At 34.3% G+C, this 18,807-nt stretch overlaps 1 protein-coding gene across 3 annotated transcripts; it reads left to right on the top strand.

Moving 5' to 3' along the window:
• The first annotated feature begins 1,187 nt into the window (after nt 1-1,187).
• Nucleotides 1,188-18,537, top strand: LOC112800397 (uncharacterized). 3 transcript variants are annotated; one of them, XM_072236630.1, is made up of 24 exons: nt 1,188-1,219; nt 1,505-1,673; nt 4,326-5,312; nt 5,838-5,953; nt 6,693-6,904; nt 6,997-7,116; nt 7,261-7,389; nt 7,496-7,621; nt 9,055-9,110; nt 9,238-9,337; nt 9,696-9,813; nt 9,963-10,169; nt 10,366-10,690; nt 11,826-11,919; nt 12,758-12,866; nt 12,950-13,212; nt 13,343-13,467; nt 13,943-14,177; nt 14,886-15,074; nt 15,161-15,444; nt 16,108-16,312; nt 16,391-16,630; nt 17,016-17,101; nt 18,014-18,537. In XM_072236630.1, the coding sequence occupies exons 3-24, from the start codon at nt 4,471-4,473 to the stop codon at nt 18,171-18,173; spliced, it is 4,341 nt and encodes a 1,446-aa protein (XP_072092731.1). In that variant the 5' UTR covers nt 1,188-1,219; nt 1,505-1,673; nt 4,326-4,470; the 3' UTR covers nt 18,174-18,537. The 3 variants fall into 3 exon arrangements, with proteins under 3 accessions (XP_072092731.1, XP_025698439.1, XP_025698440.1); XM_025842654.3 differs by lacking the exons at nt 1,188-1,219; nt 1,505-1,673 and adding an exon at nt 2,443-2,917; XM_025842655.3 differs by lacking the exons at nt 1,188-1,219; nt 1,505-1,673 and adding an exon at nt 2,574-3,710.
• The last annotated feature ends 270 nt before the right edge of the window (nt 18,538-18,807 follow it).

The raw sequence follows: 18,807 nt of genomic DNA, 5'->3' as shown, positions 1-18,807 counted from the left end.
ACAACCGCCCCCTAGGGGGAACTTGAAAAACATGCCAATCAATCTATCATCATCATTTTCTTTTTTCAATTGTTGAAAGCTCGATTAACAATTTTGAAAATGCTATCTGGTTTTGAATGCCTTATTATTCCACACCAAAAATAATATTAGACAAATGTCAAAGTAAGAAATCAGGACACGTGTGCCGTTATACGTCGTTGAGTATATATCATACTGTGGTTTAGTTGAATTGGAATTGTTATAAACACTAATGGCAATTGCAATTGGAGCTTTCACACTGGACCCCTTCATGAAAGAAACTATAGAGGAATTAACGTATTAAACATTTTAAGTAGTTTGGATTTTGTTGTACAGCTTGCCAAACGAAACAAAATGCCCATCATCTTTGATTAAATTATCACTTTAGTCTCGTTCAGTTTATATTGCCACGCAACTCGTGGATCTATTCATATTTTGGAGAAGTTTGTGAGTATACCAACTCATCATGCCACTATACACGTCATACAAGTTAGGTAAAAGTTTCTTCGGACATTAGATTGTGTATTCGTGGACATAGCAAATGTTAATATAAGTGGGTGTTTGATTTAAGGAATTTAGTTCATTTTTGACAATTATTTATAAAGATATATTATTTTTATGTTTTCCTGAAATCTTAAGTACAATATGACAACCTAATTATTTAGATTTTAATTCAAATTCAATGTTCTGAATTCAAATAAAAAAAATTAATTTTAATATAATATTAGTATAAAATAATTTTATAAATATTTTTAATTACATAATATTATGTCAATAAAAATAATAATCTCTTAGTTTTTAATGTTGACTATATATATGAATAATCATCTAAAAAAATATAATTAGATAACTGTATAAATTATTATTACATTAAAACTAAATTTTACATAAAATACATTAAAAAATTTATTTAATAAATTAAGTATATATAATTAAATCTATATATAGTTTGGCACATATTTCAATAAAAATATTAAAAATATTTTTTTATAAAGATATTTATATTAAAATATAATTTATTTATTTAATCCCATTTAAATAAAATAATATTTTTATAATATACTTAAATTAAATAATAATGTATGGAAGAGTATTTTCAAGATCTTTTATTTTTTAAGGGATGATTTCACATATAATATTGTAGTCCTCTTAACCAATTTTTTTGGTTTGGAAAATGGAGGATGGAAGGTTCTTTGTCCAAGTAAGTGCTATATGTTCATATTTCTGATTTTGAGAGTAATATCAGTAATTTTTGAGAGAATAGACAGTGAAAACTTGAGAGTTACCACACTCCCTTATTTGATCTTGTTATGGCAGATCTGAGTTCTCGAAAAATATGAAATTTTTATTTGGCTATGTATTATTCATGATGCAATTTCCACAATTGCTTTTTGATTTCATAGAAATTTGGGCAGCTCTGATTTGTGTCCTTTGCTGTAATATTGAACCTGAAACGATTTTTCACTGTCTTCATGAGTGTCCCAAGGGTAAAGCTATTTGACATAGTTTGAATTTGGAAGTTCACGGTCAGCAGTTAGATTGTTGGTTGCGCAGAGGTATGAATTCCAATACCTTCCTCTTCTCGGCGACTATTTGGTGGATTTGGAGGGATCTTAACAATGATGTTTTTAATCTGGCTAATCTATGGAGAATGGGTAAGGTTATAGCTCTTATTCATGCTTCCTAATCTGAACTTTATAAGTTCTTATCTATGCATTATGTGTCTACTCCTTATTTGCTACTTGCTTGGTCTTCTTCTACTCAATTTTCGGTTAAAGTAAACTGTGATGCTAGTAAATTTGGTGAATCTGCTGGTTTTGGGTGTGTATTGCGTGACTATAATGACTCTTGGTTGTGTGGTTGTATTGGTTCTTTATCATCTGCTATTATTCTTCGAAACGAGCTTTTTGCAATTTGGAGATGACTAATTTTAGTATAGGAAGTTGGGTTTAGAGAGGTCACTTGCAAGACAGATTATTTGGATGCTTTTATTCTTGTTAATAATAGGAACAACCAAATGCAAAGTTCTGATAATGATTTAGTGACTAAAATTAAAGAGATTTTAAACTGGAATTAGAGAGTAAAAATCACTCTAATTCAAAGAGATATCAACATAGTTGTTGATGTTTTGGCTAAATATGCAGCATCTAATTACATATAGCAATAATGAGATGAACCTTAAAAAAATTTAACAGTATTATTGTAGTGAGACTGCGTCTTTAGTGTTTAGTGTGTTTTCTAACTTTTTTTTTTTGACACAAAAAAAGAAAAATTATAAAATCTTATTGGAAGTATCTTCCTTTATATTACAAAAGCAAATTTATCCTAAAAAATTAAGTTAATTTATCACAAAAATTGCATAAAGGTAATCCTTACAAGAGTGAGAGTATACATAAATCAATAGCAGATTCCGGAAATGAGAGAGGGAAAGGCGAAGGGCATTCCCGAAATTAAGGGAGAAAAGGGAGGGCAAATGAAAGAAGGAAGGAGGCCCAATCATTCTGAAAAGCCGCTAATGAATCTATCAGAATCCAGCTAGCTTCCTACAATAACGTAGCTTGGACTCCGAGTGACTTTCCTTTCCTTCCTTCCCCATACATAGTTACATACACACACATATACATATACATATACATATACAAATACATACATACATACTCTCTCTCTCTCTCTCTCTCTCTGATGTATTAATTTACGAAAAGCATAAAGTAAAAGCTAAAGCGAAACGACGCATACCATCATCTTGTGAATCCTGACTTTGACATCAACAACAACTACTATTGTTTACTCAATCAGCTTCACTTCACTACTATTAGAATCAAAGATTCACTGCAATTCTCTCTCTCTCTCTCTCTCTCTCTCTCTTGCTTTTTATCTTCTTCCTCGCTCTCATCTCGCGGTTAGTTCACTTCTTCTTCCCTGATTCTCCTCTTTTCCTTTTTATTTCGTAATTTTCCTTCGTTTAAATTTAGCATCGGTAGCTATGCGCACTAGGTTTGATCGCTGTTTATTGCTTTAGATTCTACATTTATTTTGCGTTCGGTATTCGGATCGCATTGCATTGCATGCGTTCTTGCTTTAGAGGTTGTGTTTTTTATTTTTTATTTTTTTTATTCTGATTTACAGTCAATGGATTCATCATCGATTGAGTTTCGGTGGTCTGTGTAGTTAATGGACTTGAATTTCAATGTGAGCGGTGTAGGATACTCTAAATTGTGAATAAGTGATGCGGTTGAAAATGGAGGCATAGTCACAACATGCATACATTTTTATGACCAGAGGCTTAGCAATAGTAGCATGTTGCTGGTGTTGTAAAATTTTTTGATGTATTTTTAATGTGAAATACTAATGCAACGTGTAGAGCCTAATATATAAATTTATAGTCCCATGTTTGATATAATTCTTACTAGTGATGGTTCTGGTTGTAATTGGAGATGGATTCTTCTTACAAAGATAGGCCAACTTGAGGTAATTAGTTTAACAGATCCATGTTGTAACGAAGGAGGATGATGATGTTATGTCGGCTTTCATAAGTTAGATAATGGTAATGAATCATGATAGAGTTAAAAGTACTCGGAAACAAGAGTGATTAGAACGATGATTTGTTTGAGGTATATGTCTCCTATATTACAGTTTTTAGCAGAGAAGATCAACGGGACTCAACCTTCAGTATGGTGCCCACTTGAGATAAGGTGTTGTAGAATTTAGAGTGACTTTGACCTGGTTAATTTGTATTTGAGTCAGTCTTATATTTGTTTGAAGTTATGTTGTCTCTTTTCATTTTATGCTGTTTAGGGAAGTAATCAAATTGAAATGTGATGCTTCTCTCTCTCTCTCTCTCTCTCTCTCTCTCTCTCTCTGTATCTCTTTTATTTATTTATTTTTAATCAATGGCAAACTATGAAATTTAAGATGTTTTTATGATAATAATTTTAAATAAATGATAGTAACAGTGGAGGAAACCTCACAGAAGAGGGGCTTCTTAAGCCATTAAATAATAAAATTGACTTGTCTTGCTCTTAGTAGGTTTGAGAACAATATAGTGATATCCCTTGTCCATTTGACAATTTTAATGTAATTCTTTGCTTCCAAGTTCTTCGTTGGATAAGTTTCTCAGTGAAACTTTGGAATTTTTTGAAGCTTCTACATACATCACACTTTAGTTTTCATTTTTAATTTCTTTATTTTTTATTTTTATTTTCATGGAATATGGTTTCTGTATGTAAAAACATGAAGGGAAAAAGTACTGTAACCTTTCTGTTCGTCTAGTTGCTTGATATTGATATTTCATTTTCATTTTGTTGCAGAACACAACATAAAAGTGGTTGCCTGGAGTGCCAGTACCTATGGATCTAGCTTTCTGTAAAACATATGTCTATAATAGTTGCTGATCCGTTTGGAAGCTTACACTCATTCTGATTTCTATTTTATACATACTGGGCCTAGGTGGTGATGCAATCTGTTGTGATGCATAGGTGCCTCTGGTGCTGTATTCTGTTTGGGTATCTTCATATATGTTGCCTTTCTTTTGATCCAGGACAGAGTTTGAATAGGAGTACTGGTTTAGAGGATTGGTTGGGTTATTCTGGGTCACTTCTAAGATACAAATCTCAACTCAGTGGTTCTGCATTTGCTGAAACATCAACTTCTTCATTCTCATTGATTGAATCAGTTTCTTGTGAGGACCTAGAAGGTGTAGGATCTTTTGATACCACATGCTTGCTAAGCTCAACTCATACTTTGAATCATGATATTAACATATTTGGTGTTGGAAATTTGGAGATACTTTCTCATGTTTCACTTTTATGTCCCGTAGAAGGGTGTACAATAACAGTCAATGTGTCAGGCAGCATTAAACTTGGTCAAAATGCTTCTATTATTGCTGGTTCTGTTGTTTTATCTGCAGCCAATTTAACCATGGAACGCAATTCTTGTATAAACTCATCATCTTTGGGTGGGTCACCACCTGCTCAAACCAGTGGCACACCTGTTGGCTATGATGGAGGTGGTGGGGGACATGGTGGGCGTGGTGCATCTTGTTTAAAAAATAATAACACAAACTGGGGCGGTGATGTTTATGGTTGGTCTACAATATCTGATCCATGGAGTTATGGGAGTAAGGGTGGTGGAAAATCTACTCAAAAACCATATGGAGGGAATGGTGGGGGGCGTGTTAAGCTTCTAGTGAAGGACACTTTATATCTAAATGGGTCTGTCACTGTAGAAGGTGGTGATGGTGGGTCTGATGGGGGAGGTGGCTCTGGTGGAAGCATAGTATTGCATGCTGTAAAGCTGTGAGTATCAACTACTTGTCAATCTCTGACAGTATACCTATTTTTTCATGTTATGACTGCTGAAGGACTGTTATGGATGTTTATATCTATTAATTTAAGTGCAAAATGCGTTTATACGAAATTTCATTCAGTTTTAATAATAGTAGCAATGATAATGAGTTGTCTAGTTACATATTAAAGGGTTCCAAGATGGTAAGACAGTTGCAGATATTTGTAAAATTCTGTTAATTAAAATTATCAAAGAGGTTTGTAGCTTTTGGTGATGGTGCTGTCGAATTTTTTTTATATGGATCTGCTTACGTATATAGCCCTAGGCCATTTACAAATTGCAACTGTTAGTTCCTTTGTCTTCCAGATTTTAAATGTTTTCCGAAATGTCATGCCTTTGTTTATGGTTTTCAAGTTGTGTCTGTTTTGTAGGTTTGTCTTCTCTTATATGAAGGTTTACTATTGAATTAATTTATGATTTCTACTTTATTTTTCTTGTAACTCTTTTGTTGGATTTAACTGTTTGGATGAGTATAGGAAGGGATATGGTATCATCAGTGCTGCTGGTGGAACAGGATGGGGTGGAGGCGGTGGAGGAAGAGTATCACTTGATTGTTACAGCATACAAGAAGATTTAATAATTACTGTTCATGGTTTGTCCCAATATTCTTCTACTTGTGGTAGTTAAAACAGTATGTTCTACTTGATTTGAATTGTTAGATTAATCCATGTGAATCAAAATATCAAAAAATGGAGCATTCTTTTAAGCATATAAAAGTTTCACTGAAATTTTCAGTATGCACGATCTGCGTTTTTAAAAAAAATAAAAATAGTTTTTTCAGTATGCACGGTCTTATTGACTAGGTTTATTGGGTTTGGTAGTAGTAAAGAGGCAAAAGTTATGTGGAACAGTGCAATCTTTGCAACTATTTCGACTATTTGGTTGGAGCTTAATGCACACACCTTTAATGATAGATTCTTTGAAAAACAAGTCTTAGGGTTAGACGCTTAGCATCTATTTGGTGTAAAGCTCATGATACTTTCCCCCTTGGACATGTTGAGAGATTGAAGACGTTTGCCCTTTTTTGTGTGTGTGCGTTTGGGTTTTTTTATAGGAGAACCCTTTTTCCCCCACCTTCTTTGTATTTCTTTGTTCTCACTTTAATGGGATTCTTATTAACATGTAGACATACATAATCTGAAACTTTTGATGTTGTTGAAACCATCAGGCATTTGATGTTTTGAGATATGTTCTTTCGATAAAAAGTTTTTTGGTTGACATTGTCATATCTATAGTTTCAATAGTTCCAGATGTAACATGCACGTGTGCTTTTCTCTTTAGCTGTATAGCAAGAAGGCATTCCTACTCAGTTCATGCATTTGTTGTAACAGGAGGTTTGAGTATTGGCTGTCCTGGGAATTCTGGAGCTGCGGGCACATATTTCAATGCGAATTTACGAAGTTTGAGAGTTGGCAATGATAATATCACAACAGAGACTGAAACCCCATTGCTTGACTTCTCAACCACTCCTTCTTTATGGTCAAATGTTTATGTGGAAAATAAAGGAAAAGTTTTGGTTCCACTTGTTTGGTCCAGAGCTCAGGTATAAAATTAATACAATCAATACCCCCAATCTGAAGGATTTTGTAAGCCACTTGAATTTCAATATGTTGTATTTATTTGACTTTTTTAAAGGTTAGCGGCCAAATAAGTGTTTATTATGGAGCAAGCTTAACCTTTGGGTTATCTGATTATCCAATTTCTGAATTTGAGCTTGTTGCAGAAGAGCTTTTATTAAGTGATTCTATCATAAAGGTACTAGATTGCAATTCAAAGTGTTTTTCTGTTATGATTTTTTATGCATTTTCTAATCTATGTTCACATGAATTGTTTTAGTCCCCAATTTCTTTATGCTCTGCTTTTAACTCATTATTTAACAAATGCTTTAATTTTATGAAGGTTTTTGGAGCATTTAGAGTTGCTGTTAAGATGTTACTCATGTGGAATTCCTCAATCCAAATTGATGGTGGTGAAAGTACTGTTGTGACTGCTTCGGTATTTGAAGTCAGAAACCTGGCTGTTTTAAGGGTATAATGGTCTTAATCTAAAGTTATGTTCTGCTTGTGTCCATAGATCAATATTTTATTCTTGGTCAGCTGGAGCTTTCATTTTGATTGTGATTGCTATTTTTCAGCAAAACTCTGTCATTAGTTCGAATACAAATTTGGGTTTATATGGTCAAGGACTGCTGCAGTTGACCGGGGACGGCGATACAATCAAAGGCCAGCGGATATCCTTGTCTCTCTTCTATAATGTAACTGTAAGTAATGATATAAATTATACTTGTAGTTTCTATGGTTTTTGGTGTGCTTACAAGAGTTTTCCACGATTGTTTAGGGATCCCCCTTATTTCAGGGAGTTGATACCAAAGAGATATATTGAATTAATGAGGTTTAATAATTCTTTATTCTGTTAGTGGAACTAAATATTTTTGTTATTACAGTGTAAATGAATTAAAACAGAGGAAAGGATGTTGTATGAGTGGCCATATTATATAAGATAACATAAGAATGAATACATTATTGAGAAAGTTGGAGTGATACCTATTCTGAAATGATTATACAATCTTGTCTTTGGTGGTTTGATAATTTTGGGAGATGACTTGTAAAACTGCCAGTAAGAAAGTCAATCAAAGTGAAAGTAGCCCCATAGTTAGGTTAATATCTTGAAGAGTCATAGGGTTGCCCAATTGATCTGTTGCATCATTTCCTCCTTACTAATTCAAGATGTTTTTGGCTCCCATAAAGATGCTAAGATCTTGTGGTGTTCCTTGGTTTATGTTGTGCTTTGGTGTATTTTGTTTGAAATGATGATAGGAACCAATGCAGAATTTGGTGAATCATAGTGGACACTAGTCCTAACAAATTGCAGAGCTGTCAGTAGTGTATTCAGGGTGAATATGTGTAGAGGCTATATGATGTTAGGGGAAGGGTCATTTCCAGTTTAGGCTAGGAAAAAAAATTGCATTTGAAACTTGGTAGAGACTAGGCAAACTCTAATGCTTAGAATATCTATTTTATTTTTCCAAAACTGGAGGTTGATATCATCTTGGTGCAATACTGCAATCTGAGTAATTTTAGAGAAATTTCCACAACTGTTTGATCACTTTCTCTGGCTCCTATTAAAGGAGTGCTAGAGTTTTTGTAATTCCTTTTCAACTGTACGTTTACTTTTTTTTTTTCCCAATATTCTCTTTGGTGCTCTGCTCTTGCTTTATTTCATGGAGTGTCATTATCAGATACACAAACGGATTGACATTTGTTGCTGCATGGTTTATCTACTTACGATTTAGCATTACGTTATTTTTTCCCCCTGATCCTGTTTTGTAGTCTTTTCTTCTCTTCTAATAAAATCTCTTTTCCCACAAAGTAAAAAAGCCTGCAAAGAAACCATTTAGAAGGACTTAGATTGTGATTTGTCTATATGATTTACAATAGGATCCTTTAGCTGTTGTTGATCCATGTAGCTAACTCCCTCTTGCAGTAAAAGACTTTGTGGACATTGTTGTATTTGCATGCAATATGAATCTGCTATTGCTGTTCCCTTTTTAAGGCTTTACTGTCAAGTTCAGTCGATTTTGGTTATATAGCTCAGCTTCTGTTTGAAGAAAAATTCTGCACTATGTTTGAAGCTCAGTCGGTTTTGTAGCCCATATTTGTTTTCGGAATTTTAATAGCCTTTCTCTTGTGACAGGTTGGCCCAGGTTCTTTACTTCAAGCCCCTTTGGATGATGATGCTAGTAGAGGCACGTAAGTATGGCTGCTTAGACACAATGATTGATTAAACAGCTACCATACAAGCTATTTAAGTGTGAAACCAAAGAAACTCTAAACTTAATCCAGTTTGTTGTTTCTATCTTTTAAACAACCTTTGCAGGGTGACAAAGCATCTTTGCGACACACAGAGATGCCCAATAGATTTGATAACTCCACCTGATGACTGTCATGTCAATTATACACTATCCTTCTCTCTTCAAGTAAGATTTGTTAAGTAATAGATTTTATTTTGAGTAGTTATTGTTGGAACCAATTTTTTCTTGCCCACATATGTTGCATTTAATGCGATTATATAATTTGAAAAACTTAGGGCTTATAATAAATACTCAAAAAGAGTATTAGTTTTTCTCATGCTGTAATGCTCAGTGTATATCTATATATGTATACTGTCGTTGTAAGAATATCAGAACTTTCTATCATTGTTATCATAGTCATCAATTCAAATTACTCCTTCAATGATTAGCACCTTTTGTTAGGCATGGTTATTGTCATCGGGTCTTGCACAGGAAATGGTATTGTTAAATTAGAATCTTATTGTGCTACTCTGTGTTTTTGAAGATTTGTCGTGTTGAGGATCTTCTTGTAAATGGCATTATGAAAGGAAGCATAGTTCACATTCACAGGGCAAGAACTGTGATTGTTGGCACTGATGGTGTGATTACTGCATCAGAATTAGGTAATAGAAAAGTTCTTCAAGCCTTTCTTTGGCTGCTTTCTTCTCTTCCAAATTTCTTATTACAAAATAATGATAGTGTAGTTTTGGGATTCTGACTAGACTGAGATAGTGTAGTTTTGGGATTCTGACTAGACTGAGACCTTTTTCAGGTTGCACTGAAGGTATTGGAAAGGGAAACTTTTTGAATGGAGCTGGTGGTGGTGCTGGACATGGTGGAAGAGGAGGGTCTGGATATTTCAATGGGAGAGTGAGCATTGGTGGTGATGAGTATGGAAATGCTATTTTTCCGTGTGAATTGGGTAGTGGAACTCAGGGCCCTAATGGGTCATATGGACATGTTGGAGGTGGAATGATTGGTAAATAGTTTTGAATACCTTTGACTTGAATTGTTCAAGAAGGGATTCTCTTTTTATGTTTTTGGACTATTGAGGTGGATGTGGATAGCTGCAAATGCTATATCATTGTGTTTATACTTTATGGTCCTTATACAAAGGAAATGATCTATTTTTATAATTTTCAGTTGTATTAATTTTTATTCGATTTTTTGGCTAGTGATTGGATCTATTCAGTGGCCACTTTTGAGGCTTGACCTATATGGGTCCTTGAGAGCTGATGGCCAAAGCTTTAACAAGGCAATAACAAGCAGTGATGGTTCTTTGGTTGGTGGTCTTGGTGGAGGTTCTGGTGGAACAGTACTTCTTTTCCTTCAGGAACTCAAACTTTTGGAGAATTCATCCTTATCTGTTGTTGGGGGTAATGGTGGCTCCCTTGGTGGCGGTGGTGGAGGTGGAGGGAGAATTCATTTCCATTGGTCAAGAATTGGTACAGCGGAAGAGTATGTTCCTGTTGCAAGTGTTAGTGGCACCATGAACAACAGGTTTGTCTGAGTTCTTTTTAGCTCAAGGATCATGTTAAATCTTTTCCAGAATCTTGTAATGAAATGTTGGGAATATGAATGCCTGAGTACATGGTCACCAGAAAATGTGACCTACTTGAAATATGAAAGGAAGGGTGGGTACTTTTAATAAGTCAATGAGTTTTGCTTACGTAAATATGTCTAGATATTCTATGCATTTTATTTTCTAGTTGATTTGGATGCTATTTGAATTTAACTTGACTTGTGAATTTTTGAGACTAGTGAGCCAGAATGACAAGGGATTGCTACTTTAGCATCGAATTGAATGCTAAAGATATTATAAAGGATGTTAGTTCATATTAAATGTGTAATATATGAACTTAAGATTTAAGAATTTAAGAATGGACAAAAGAGTGAGCTAATGACACTCATTTTATAAAATTATGAAAATTATATAAAAGAATAGATAAAAGAGTGAGCTAATGACACTTAAGTTCTTAAATTCTTTTTAAAATTGTCTTGTCAATTCTAAATTTAGATTTTAATAATATAGAGAAAGACATCTATTTATATAGCCACATTTATAATATCATAGAAAATTACATCTATGTAACCAACGTGAGGTCACTCTCACATAGTTTGTAATAAGATAGAGAGAAACATATATCACCTGACACCATAGCTACATTAATTTAATAATTTATAATACCAGAGAGTAAATTTTGCAACCAACCTACCACCAATCTAATAATTAATTTCTCACATTGAATTCTTCAATTATATAAAAAATTACATATTGAGGATGTTTTTTATTTCAATAACATAATTTTACTATTGTATTTTCTATTTTGAGGATGTTTGTCATGTATGGTCATATCAAGAATGAATGGTCTTGACATGATTTTAATAGTTATAATTCTACTTAGTCCATATACTCCACTTTGCACAATAACAGTGAACAGTAACAGTGAACAGTCTTCTATTCATTTTTTCCTATTGATTTATTGACAGCACTTTCTAGTTTTACTTATTTTTGGTTTTAAAATATAAAATCTGTGACTCTGCTCAAGCATTTTCACCAAGACCTAAGTTTAGACATCCTTTGTTCTAAAATTATCTAGATTTGAGTCAACTGAAATTTTAAGATTTTAAACAGTGGAGGTGCTGGGAATGAAGGTGGCCATTATGGACAGGAGGGTACAGTAACTGGGAAAGCATGTCCTAAAGGCCTTTATGGCATTTTTTGTGAGGTTTGTTCACTCAATTTTTCTTGTTCTTTCTTTCTTTCTTTCTTTTTTTTTTTTTGAATTTTGTGTTTGGAGATCTATACATATCACTTTCTGTAATTAAGTAAACAATCAATATGCAAACAGACTGGTTATCTCTACTAAAACTCTTTACTTATGCCTCTTTTTATGGGTGATATCTCTGCTCTTGTTCATTCTTTTTCTCTTCTGTTATGAATAGTATCAGAAAAGTGAACAAAATCCAATACTGGGAGAGAGAATAAAAAAAAAATGGTTGCTGTTTATAACTGAAAATATGTTCTACCAACAGATTCTGTTAGGCAGTGTGATTGGTTGTCTGTGTGCTACAGATTCTAAAATGTACTCTAATAAAGTGCTGTTCTTATTTAACAGAAACAGTGTAATCTAAAAGCCATCTGTTGACTTCATTAACAGCATATGCCTTTCTTTACATGGACATGGTTTGTGTGAGCACAATTACTAACACTTAAATGTGTGTTTTAGACATCTCTACTTTTATAGGATTCAGGTGCTTTACACTACATGTGAGCCTAATTTCTTTTTGTAATTACCTCTTTTGTCTGAATAGCAAATAAAAATTAATATTATTTAGATTATAGAACAAGTCATTAGGACCGGGATAGGGTATTTTCAAGAGATGAGAAAACTAGAATATCAACGAAACTAAGGAGCTGAGGAAAGTAGGAACATGCAATTTAATTCTTCTTGCACTGGAGTACTGGACATATATTCTCTGCAAATCTAATTCTTCTTTCTTATGCACTGGAGTACTGGACATATATTTTCTGCAATTTATTGAACAAAGCAATCGAATTTTCAGGAATGCCCTGTTGGTACTTACAAAGATGTTGATGGTTCTGATGAATTTCTTTGCACTCCCTGTCCTCTTGATCTTCTCCCAAATCGTGCAAATTACATATATGTACGAGGTATCTTTGATATGTTTCTTGCCTTAAGATGCCTAAATCTATGCTATCTCTTAAATTTCTAGGATAATCATTTTTTATTGCAGGGGGAGTCACTCAGAAAGATTGTCCCTATAGATGTATATCAGACAAGTACAGAATGCCGAATTGCTACACACCTCTAGAGGAACTTATTTATACTTTTGGGGGTCCCTGGCCATTTTCAGTAATGTTATCATTGGTTTTGTTGCTGCTGGCTCTGCTACTAAGCACCTTAAGAATCAAGTTGATTGGTTCTGGTTCATATCCTAGTTCAAGTTCAATAGACCATAATCATCACCGTTTTCCGTATCTTCTTTCTCTTTCTGAGGTACTATTCTGATAACAAAATTCCAGTGTTTAATTAGCTTTTTATGGAGAGGTTTTTAAGTCTTGACTCACCTCTGAAACTTTCTGATGCATATATATATATATATATATATTCCTTTATTGTAAACTAGGTGCGTGGTGCTAGAGCTGAAGAGACTCAAAGTCATGTGCACAGAATGTACTTCATGGGTCCTAATACTTTCAGAGAACCTTGGCATCTTCCTTATTCACCTCCCCATGCTATAATTGAAATTGTGTAAGAGAAGCTACATATTCATTTGTCATGGATTCTTTATAACATATTGCTCTGTATGCGGGTTGTATGAATGAATTCCAAATCACTTGTAGAGTTGTATTTTTGCTAGTGTATGAACATTTTTCTTGCATTTTTTTTCTTGTCATCAACCAAACACTTAATTCTAATTTTTTGTTCGAATTGTAGATCTTCAGTAAATACCTTTTTATTTAGGTTGAGGTTATTGTATTTCTGGAGTTCTGATATTTTACCATGAAAAACTTCTTGTATGAAATATTTTATATAGATTAAAAAGGTCTATGTACAGGAGACACTCCTGACTACAAATTCTGTATCAAACATTTTTTATATAAGGAGAAGATAAAGAAGAACCCTAGTTTGAAAAGCTTATATTACATAAACATTTAGTCTTGTATCATATTATAAAATGTCATAATTATGATTTAAATTAAGATTTAACCTAACTGGTATGCAGGTATGAAGATGCATTTAATAGATTTATTGATGAGATCAACTCTGTTGCTGCATATGATTGGTGGGAGGGATCAGTGCACAGCATACTTTCAGTTATTGCATATCCTTGTGCTTGGTCCTGGAAACATTGGCGACGAAGAGTAAAAATTAGTCGCCTTCAGGAATATGTGAAATCTGAATATGATCATGCATGCCTACGCTCCTGTCGATCACGAGCTTTGTACAAAGGGATGAAGGTTTGATTTGCACTCTAGCACAGTATTTAACATCATGGAATAATTTATGTGAAGTTCCTGTTTAGTGGCTTTTATTACTGTTACAATTTTTCGCATCGAGAAGACACAAAATAGACAGATCCAAGAATGCAGAAGCCCTTAAGTCCTAAACATATCAAATTAGGAAGTTTTATGTGGAAAATATCCAATTGTAATAAATTATCTGAGTGTTCATATGTGGAGTCCATGACAATAAGGGGTGAGAGGAAATAGAAAGGATTCAGGGGTTAGATTGATGATCACTTTGATGTTGTGAACATTGCCCGTGGAATTTGTGTTGGGGCTTTGGTGGGTTTTAGTGTATATTGAAGGAATAATCTAGTAGCTTTTTGACGAGGTGAATCATTTAGAGTAACATAGAACTATAGAAGTAATAGGTACTGTTGTATATAGCTAACCCTTCATATAGCTATATCATGAGAATTCAGGTGATGTTCTCTCAAGCTTACCATATTGCATTGTCTCCCTTATTTTCTCACAAAAGTAAAACAATATTATTTATATATAACAATGTTATCCATGTATATATGTTAATGTAATAAATCTGAATCTTTAATGTGTAACTCATCTATTTTCATGAATAACTAACTGTATTGGAATCTATGACCTTCCAGTTGTGGGCTTCAAATTTCCATCCTTATTAATGTCTTTAAGAAACCATTGATGCAGGTTGGGGGAACACCAGATTTAATGGTTGCATACATTGATTTTTTCCTTGGTGGTGATGAGAAGCGATTAGATATTGTATCAATTATACAAAAGAGATTTCCCATGTGCATAATTTTTGGTGGGGATGGAAGCTACATGGCACCTTATAATCTTCACAACGATACACTATTGACCAACCTCCTTGGCCAGGTGTCTTAAGTTGAATCTTACTGTTTCAGTTTTTTATTTACCTCTACGTGTAACTGATATATGAATCTCACATTTTATAATCACAGCATGTCCCAGCAACTGTTTGGAATCGCTTGGTAGCTGGCCTGAATGCTCAGTTACGGACAGTGAGGCAAGGGTCAATTCGTACTGCACTAGGTCCTGTTATTGATTGGATAAATAGCCATGCAAACCCCCAACTTGAGTTCCATGGAGTTAAAATTGAGCTAGGATGGTTCCAAGCAACTGCTTCTGGTTACTATCAGCTGGGTATTGTTGTCGCAGTAGGTGATTATTCCCTACATGATTTGCACCAGTCTGATACCTGGGTTGGTTCTGATGAAGCTATAAGGTAATTTATGATCTGAAGTTAATGCTGTATGCAGCCCTTATTTTTCTACTCAATCCTATTAACATCACCGGGATGAATTATTTAGTTTGGTGCTATGAGTTATTAGTAGTAAATGCCAACTGTACCTAAATAATGGTGCTTACTCAAAGGAAGATGGGAAATTTTACTGTTCAAAACCATAAAGCTTATATTGTTAATCAGTCATCACCATTGTCATTTCGTCAGTGATAGAAATGAGAGTTTAGATAATGCTTGTGTTTAGGAATATGACCTGATAACATTAGATGGATAAGAAAGGTGCTAAGTGGTTATTCTCAAGTGTAGCACAACAGTTTGGAATCTTATGGTGCATTATCCTTTTATGGTATCAATGAGTGTTTAGAGTTGATCCTTGGCTCCCATGCTAATTTAAATTGATATTTGAGTTCAACACAATGTCTGTGTGCTTATGCTCTGTCAATGTTTCAAAACTGTTCAACTCTCTCGGCAGAAGGCATTTCGGGGATGCAAAAAGCGTTGATATCTTTTTTCTTTAAGCTTTTATAGTTGCGTCATTTCTTGACAATGTTCTAGTTAGTTTGGTACTGCGAGTATTAATGGTTTGCCTTTAGATACTAGATGTTTATTAGCTAGAAAGGATTCTTATTTGGATACTCGTGGCAGGAAAAATGTGGCTCATGGAAAGAATCTGATGCAACTGCAGCATAGTTGGCCCTACATCAGCAATTCATTATCTCTTAAAAGGATAACTGGAGGAATTAATGGGGGCCTAATAAATGATGCTACCTTGAGATCATTAGACTTCAAAAGGGACTTTCTATTCCCACTTTCTTTGCTGTTGTGCAACACTAGACCTGTTGGTCGTCAGGTAGTTAAATTTTTTGGCATTTCATCTCACTGTTCAGCTATAAATTGAATGTTATCTAATGCTCAGTATCTCTATCAGGACACTGTGCAGCTGCTGATCTCTTTGATGCTTTTAGCAGATCTTTCTGTCACTCTCCTCATGTTGCTTCAGTTCTACTGGATTTCTCTTGCAGCTTTTCTTTCTGTTTTGTTAATCCTTCCATTGTCTCTACTTTCTCCATTCCCTGCTGGTTTGAATGCTTTATTCAGCAAGGAACCTAGAAGAGCTTCACTTTCTAGAGTATATGCACTATGGAATGCCACTTCTCTGTCCAATATTGTAAGTTCTTTCTTTGTACAATTCAGCCAACTGTCTATTGCATGTGTATAAGTGAACAGCAGCAAGCAAGCTTCACTTGTAAACAAAACCTCTAATCAATCTAATGTAATGATCTTCCCCCTCAACTTGGGACAAAATAAATAAATAAAAAGGAAACTGAGAATAAGGAAGAAAACAGCAGTGACCCATAAAAATGGGAAGAAAATGATATTGCCAAGCCAAGGTGGCAAGGCCGAATGACCACTACATGATAGGTGGAGGGGAAGACAGTTGTAAAATTCTAGAAATTGAATTCTTAGCCTTTCAAGATATAATATTCATGTGCAACCATTTAGAAATATTTCCTGCTTTCATCTAACTTGTGTGTGTGTGTGTCTGTGTGCAGGGAGTTGCTTTTGTTTGTTGCCTTGTTCATTATGCATTATCTCACTTCCAGCACCCTGATGAGGCAAATACACGGAATACTAAGAGGTAAGGGTGCCAACTTCTTAATGGCACCATTTGATCTTATTCAACATTGACATGTATTACAAACAACCTATATTTTATTTTTATCTAAATTACCTCTGGCAGTACAATAAATAGCCAACCCTAAAGAATAATAGCATCTTCTAATCCATGTTTACAGTAACTCATATTTGAACATGATGGCTGGTTTGAGTCTGTTAATATTTGAACTGTTTCTTTGTAGGAAGCCTTGGAATGATTTTGTGTGTGAAATATATCACGTGTTATCTATTATAATTATTTTCTATTTTCTATATGTTGAAGCTGCATGCAAACTAGAATATCACACATATACACATAGAAGAGTGATGTTGTAAATCATATATGTCCATAATGAATAATCATTTAACATAAAAAGACTAGAGTTCTGGAAAACAAGGATGCTATTTCAAAATTTATATAGGTTCCAATGAATAACATGTTATATTAGATAAAGCATAATCCTGAGATAAACCTTTAGGCACTGGCATGACGACCAATGATCACTAAACCTTATGGCAGTACTGATGTAAGCATGGTCTGAGTAAATTGGTGCCATCTTCATTTGTCCATTATAGACATTTCAACATAGAGCAATATTTGAGATGCCAAATTCCCAAGGTCTCATCCACGGTAATTTGGGTCTGTAGCTTCTATCTATCTCTTTCCAGTAGCCCACCACTTGCCAATAACCGCTGGATGCCCCTCATAATTTTTTGTTCATGGAGTTTTGAGTGATCACAAATAAGGCACTGGCTTTGTGATGAAAAAAGAAAAACTTAAATAAAACCATTTATTTACTCCTCTGAGAAACTGCTTTTAGATGGGCTTTTTGCTTTGCTTCTAGTAAATTTTATGTTGGTCCTTGTTTTCAAGTTTGGATGGATTGTCTTGCAGGGAAGATGATAAATGCTGGCTTTTGCCGGTCATCCTTTTTCTGTTCAAGTCAATACAAGCTCGCTTTGTCAATTGGCACATAGCAAATACAGAAATCCAAGATTTTTCTCTCTTTTGTCCGGATCCAGATGCTTTCTGGGCTCATGAACCTGGTTTATGATAGCAAATAGGAGGAAAGAATCATTAGAATGTGAACATGGATGTTAAGCTTTTTGACAAACCCATTGGTTCAGAAGGAGGCTTTGTTTCGTTGTGGTTCTGAGCAGTGCTGTGTAAATACATTCAGAGATATGTACAGGAGAATCAATCAAGTACAGTTCTGTAGCTTTGCTTCATTGTAAAAAACCAGAGAGTACAACAAAGGCACGTAGGATTCCCCACATTGGCTGCTTTTTCCGAGGTTAATACTGAAGATCTCAGTTTCTTCATTGTAAATTTCGGTGGTTTTAATTTTTTATTTCTTTTCTTCCTGCAAATTTTGCCATTAAATGCCATAGAAGCATATAAAGTGGTTCTCTTTCTCATACCCCAGGGAAGAAACTCTAACCTTTCTTTTGTCTACCATTTTTGTCGTTCTTTACCTTTTTTTCTAAAACCAGTTTTCTTCCCATTTCCTGGTGTTTTTATACGGAATAGTATAGTATGAAGGATCACAGTGATTGGATAGCATTTCCTATTAAGCCTGACATCCTAACGTGCACTGAGGTTGCGGATGTGATAAAAGCTCCCTTTTCCTATATATTGAAGGTTTTGAATCATCATGTTTTTAAGTTTTAACATCTCAGCATTATGAA

The sequence above is a fragment of the Arachis hypogaea genome, chromosome 5 (genome assembly GCF_003086295.3).
Source record: "Arachis hypogaea cultivar Tifrunner chromosome 5, arahy.Tifrunner.gnm2.J5K5, whole genome shotgun sequence".
NCBI classification, from domain to species: domain Eukaryota; kingdom Viridiplantae; phylum Streptophyta; class Magnoliopsida; order Fabales; family Fabaceae; genus Arachis; species Arachis hypogaea.
Note: the sequence above shows the minus strand (reverse complement) of the source record. Positions and strands in the feature narration are given on the sequence as shown.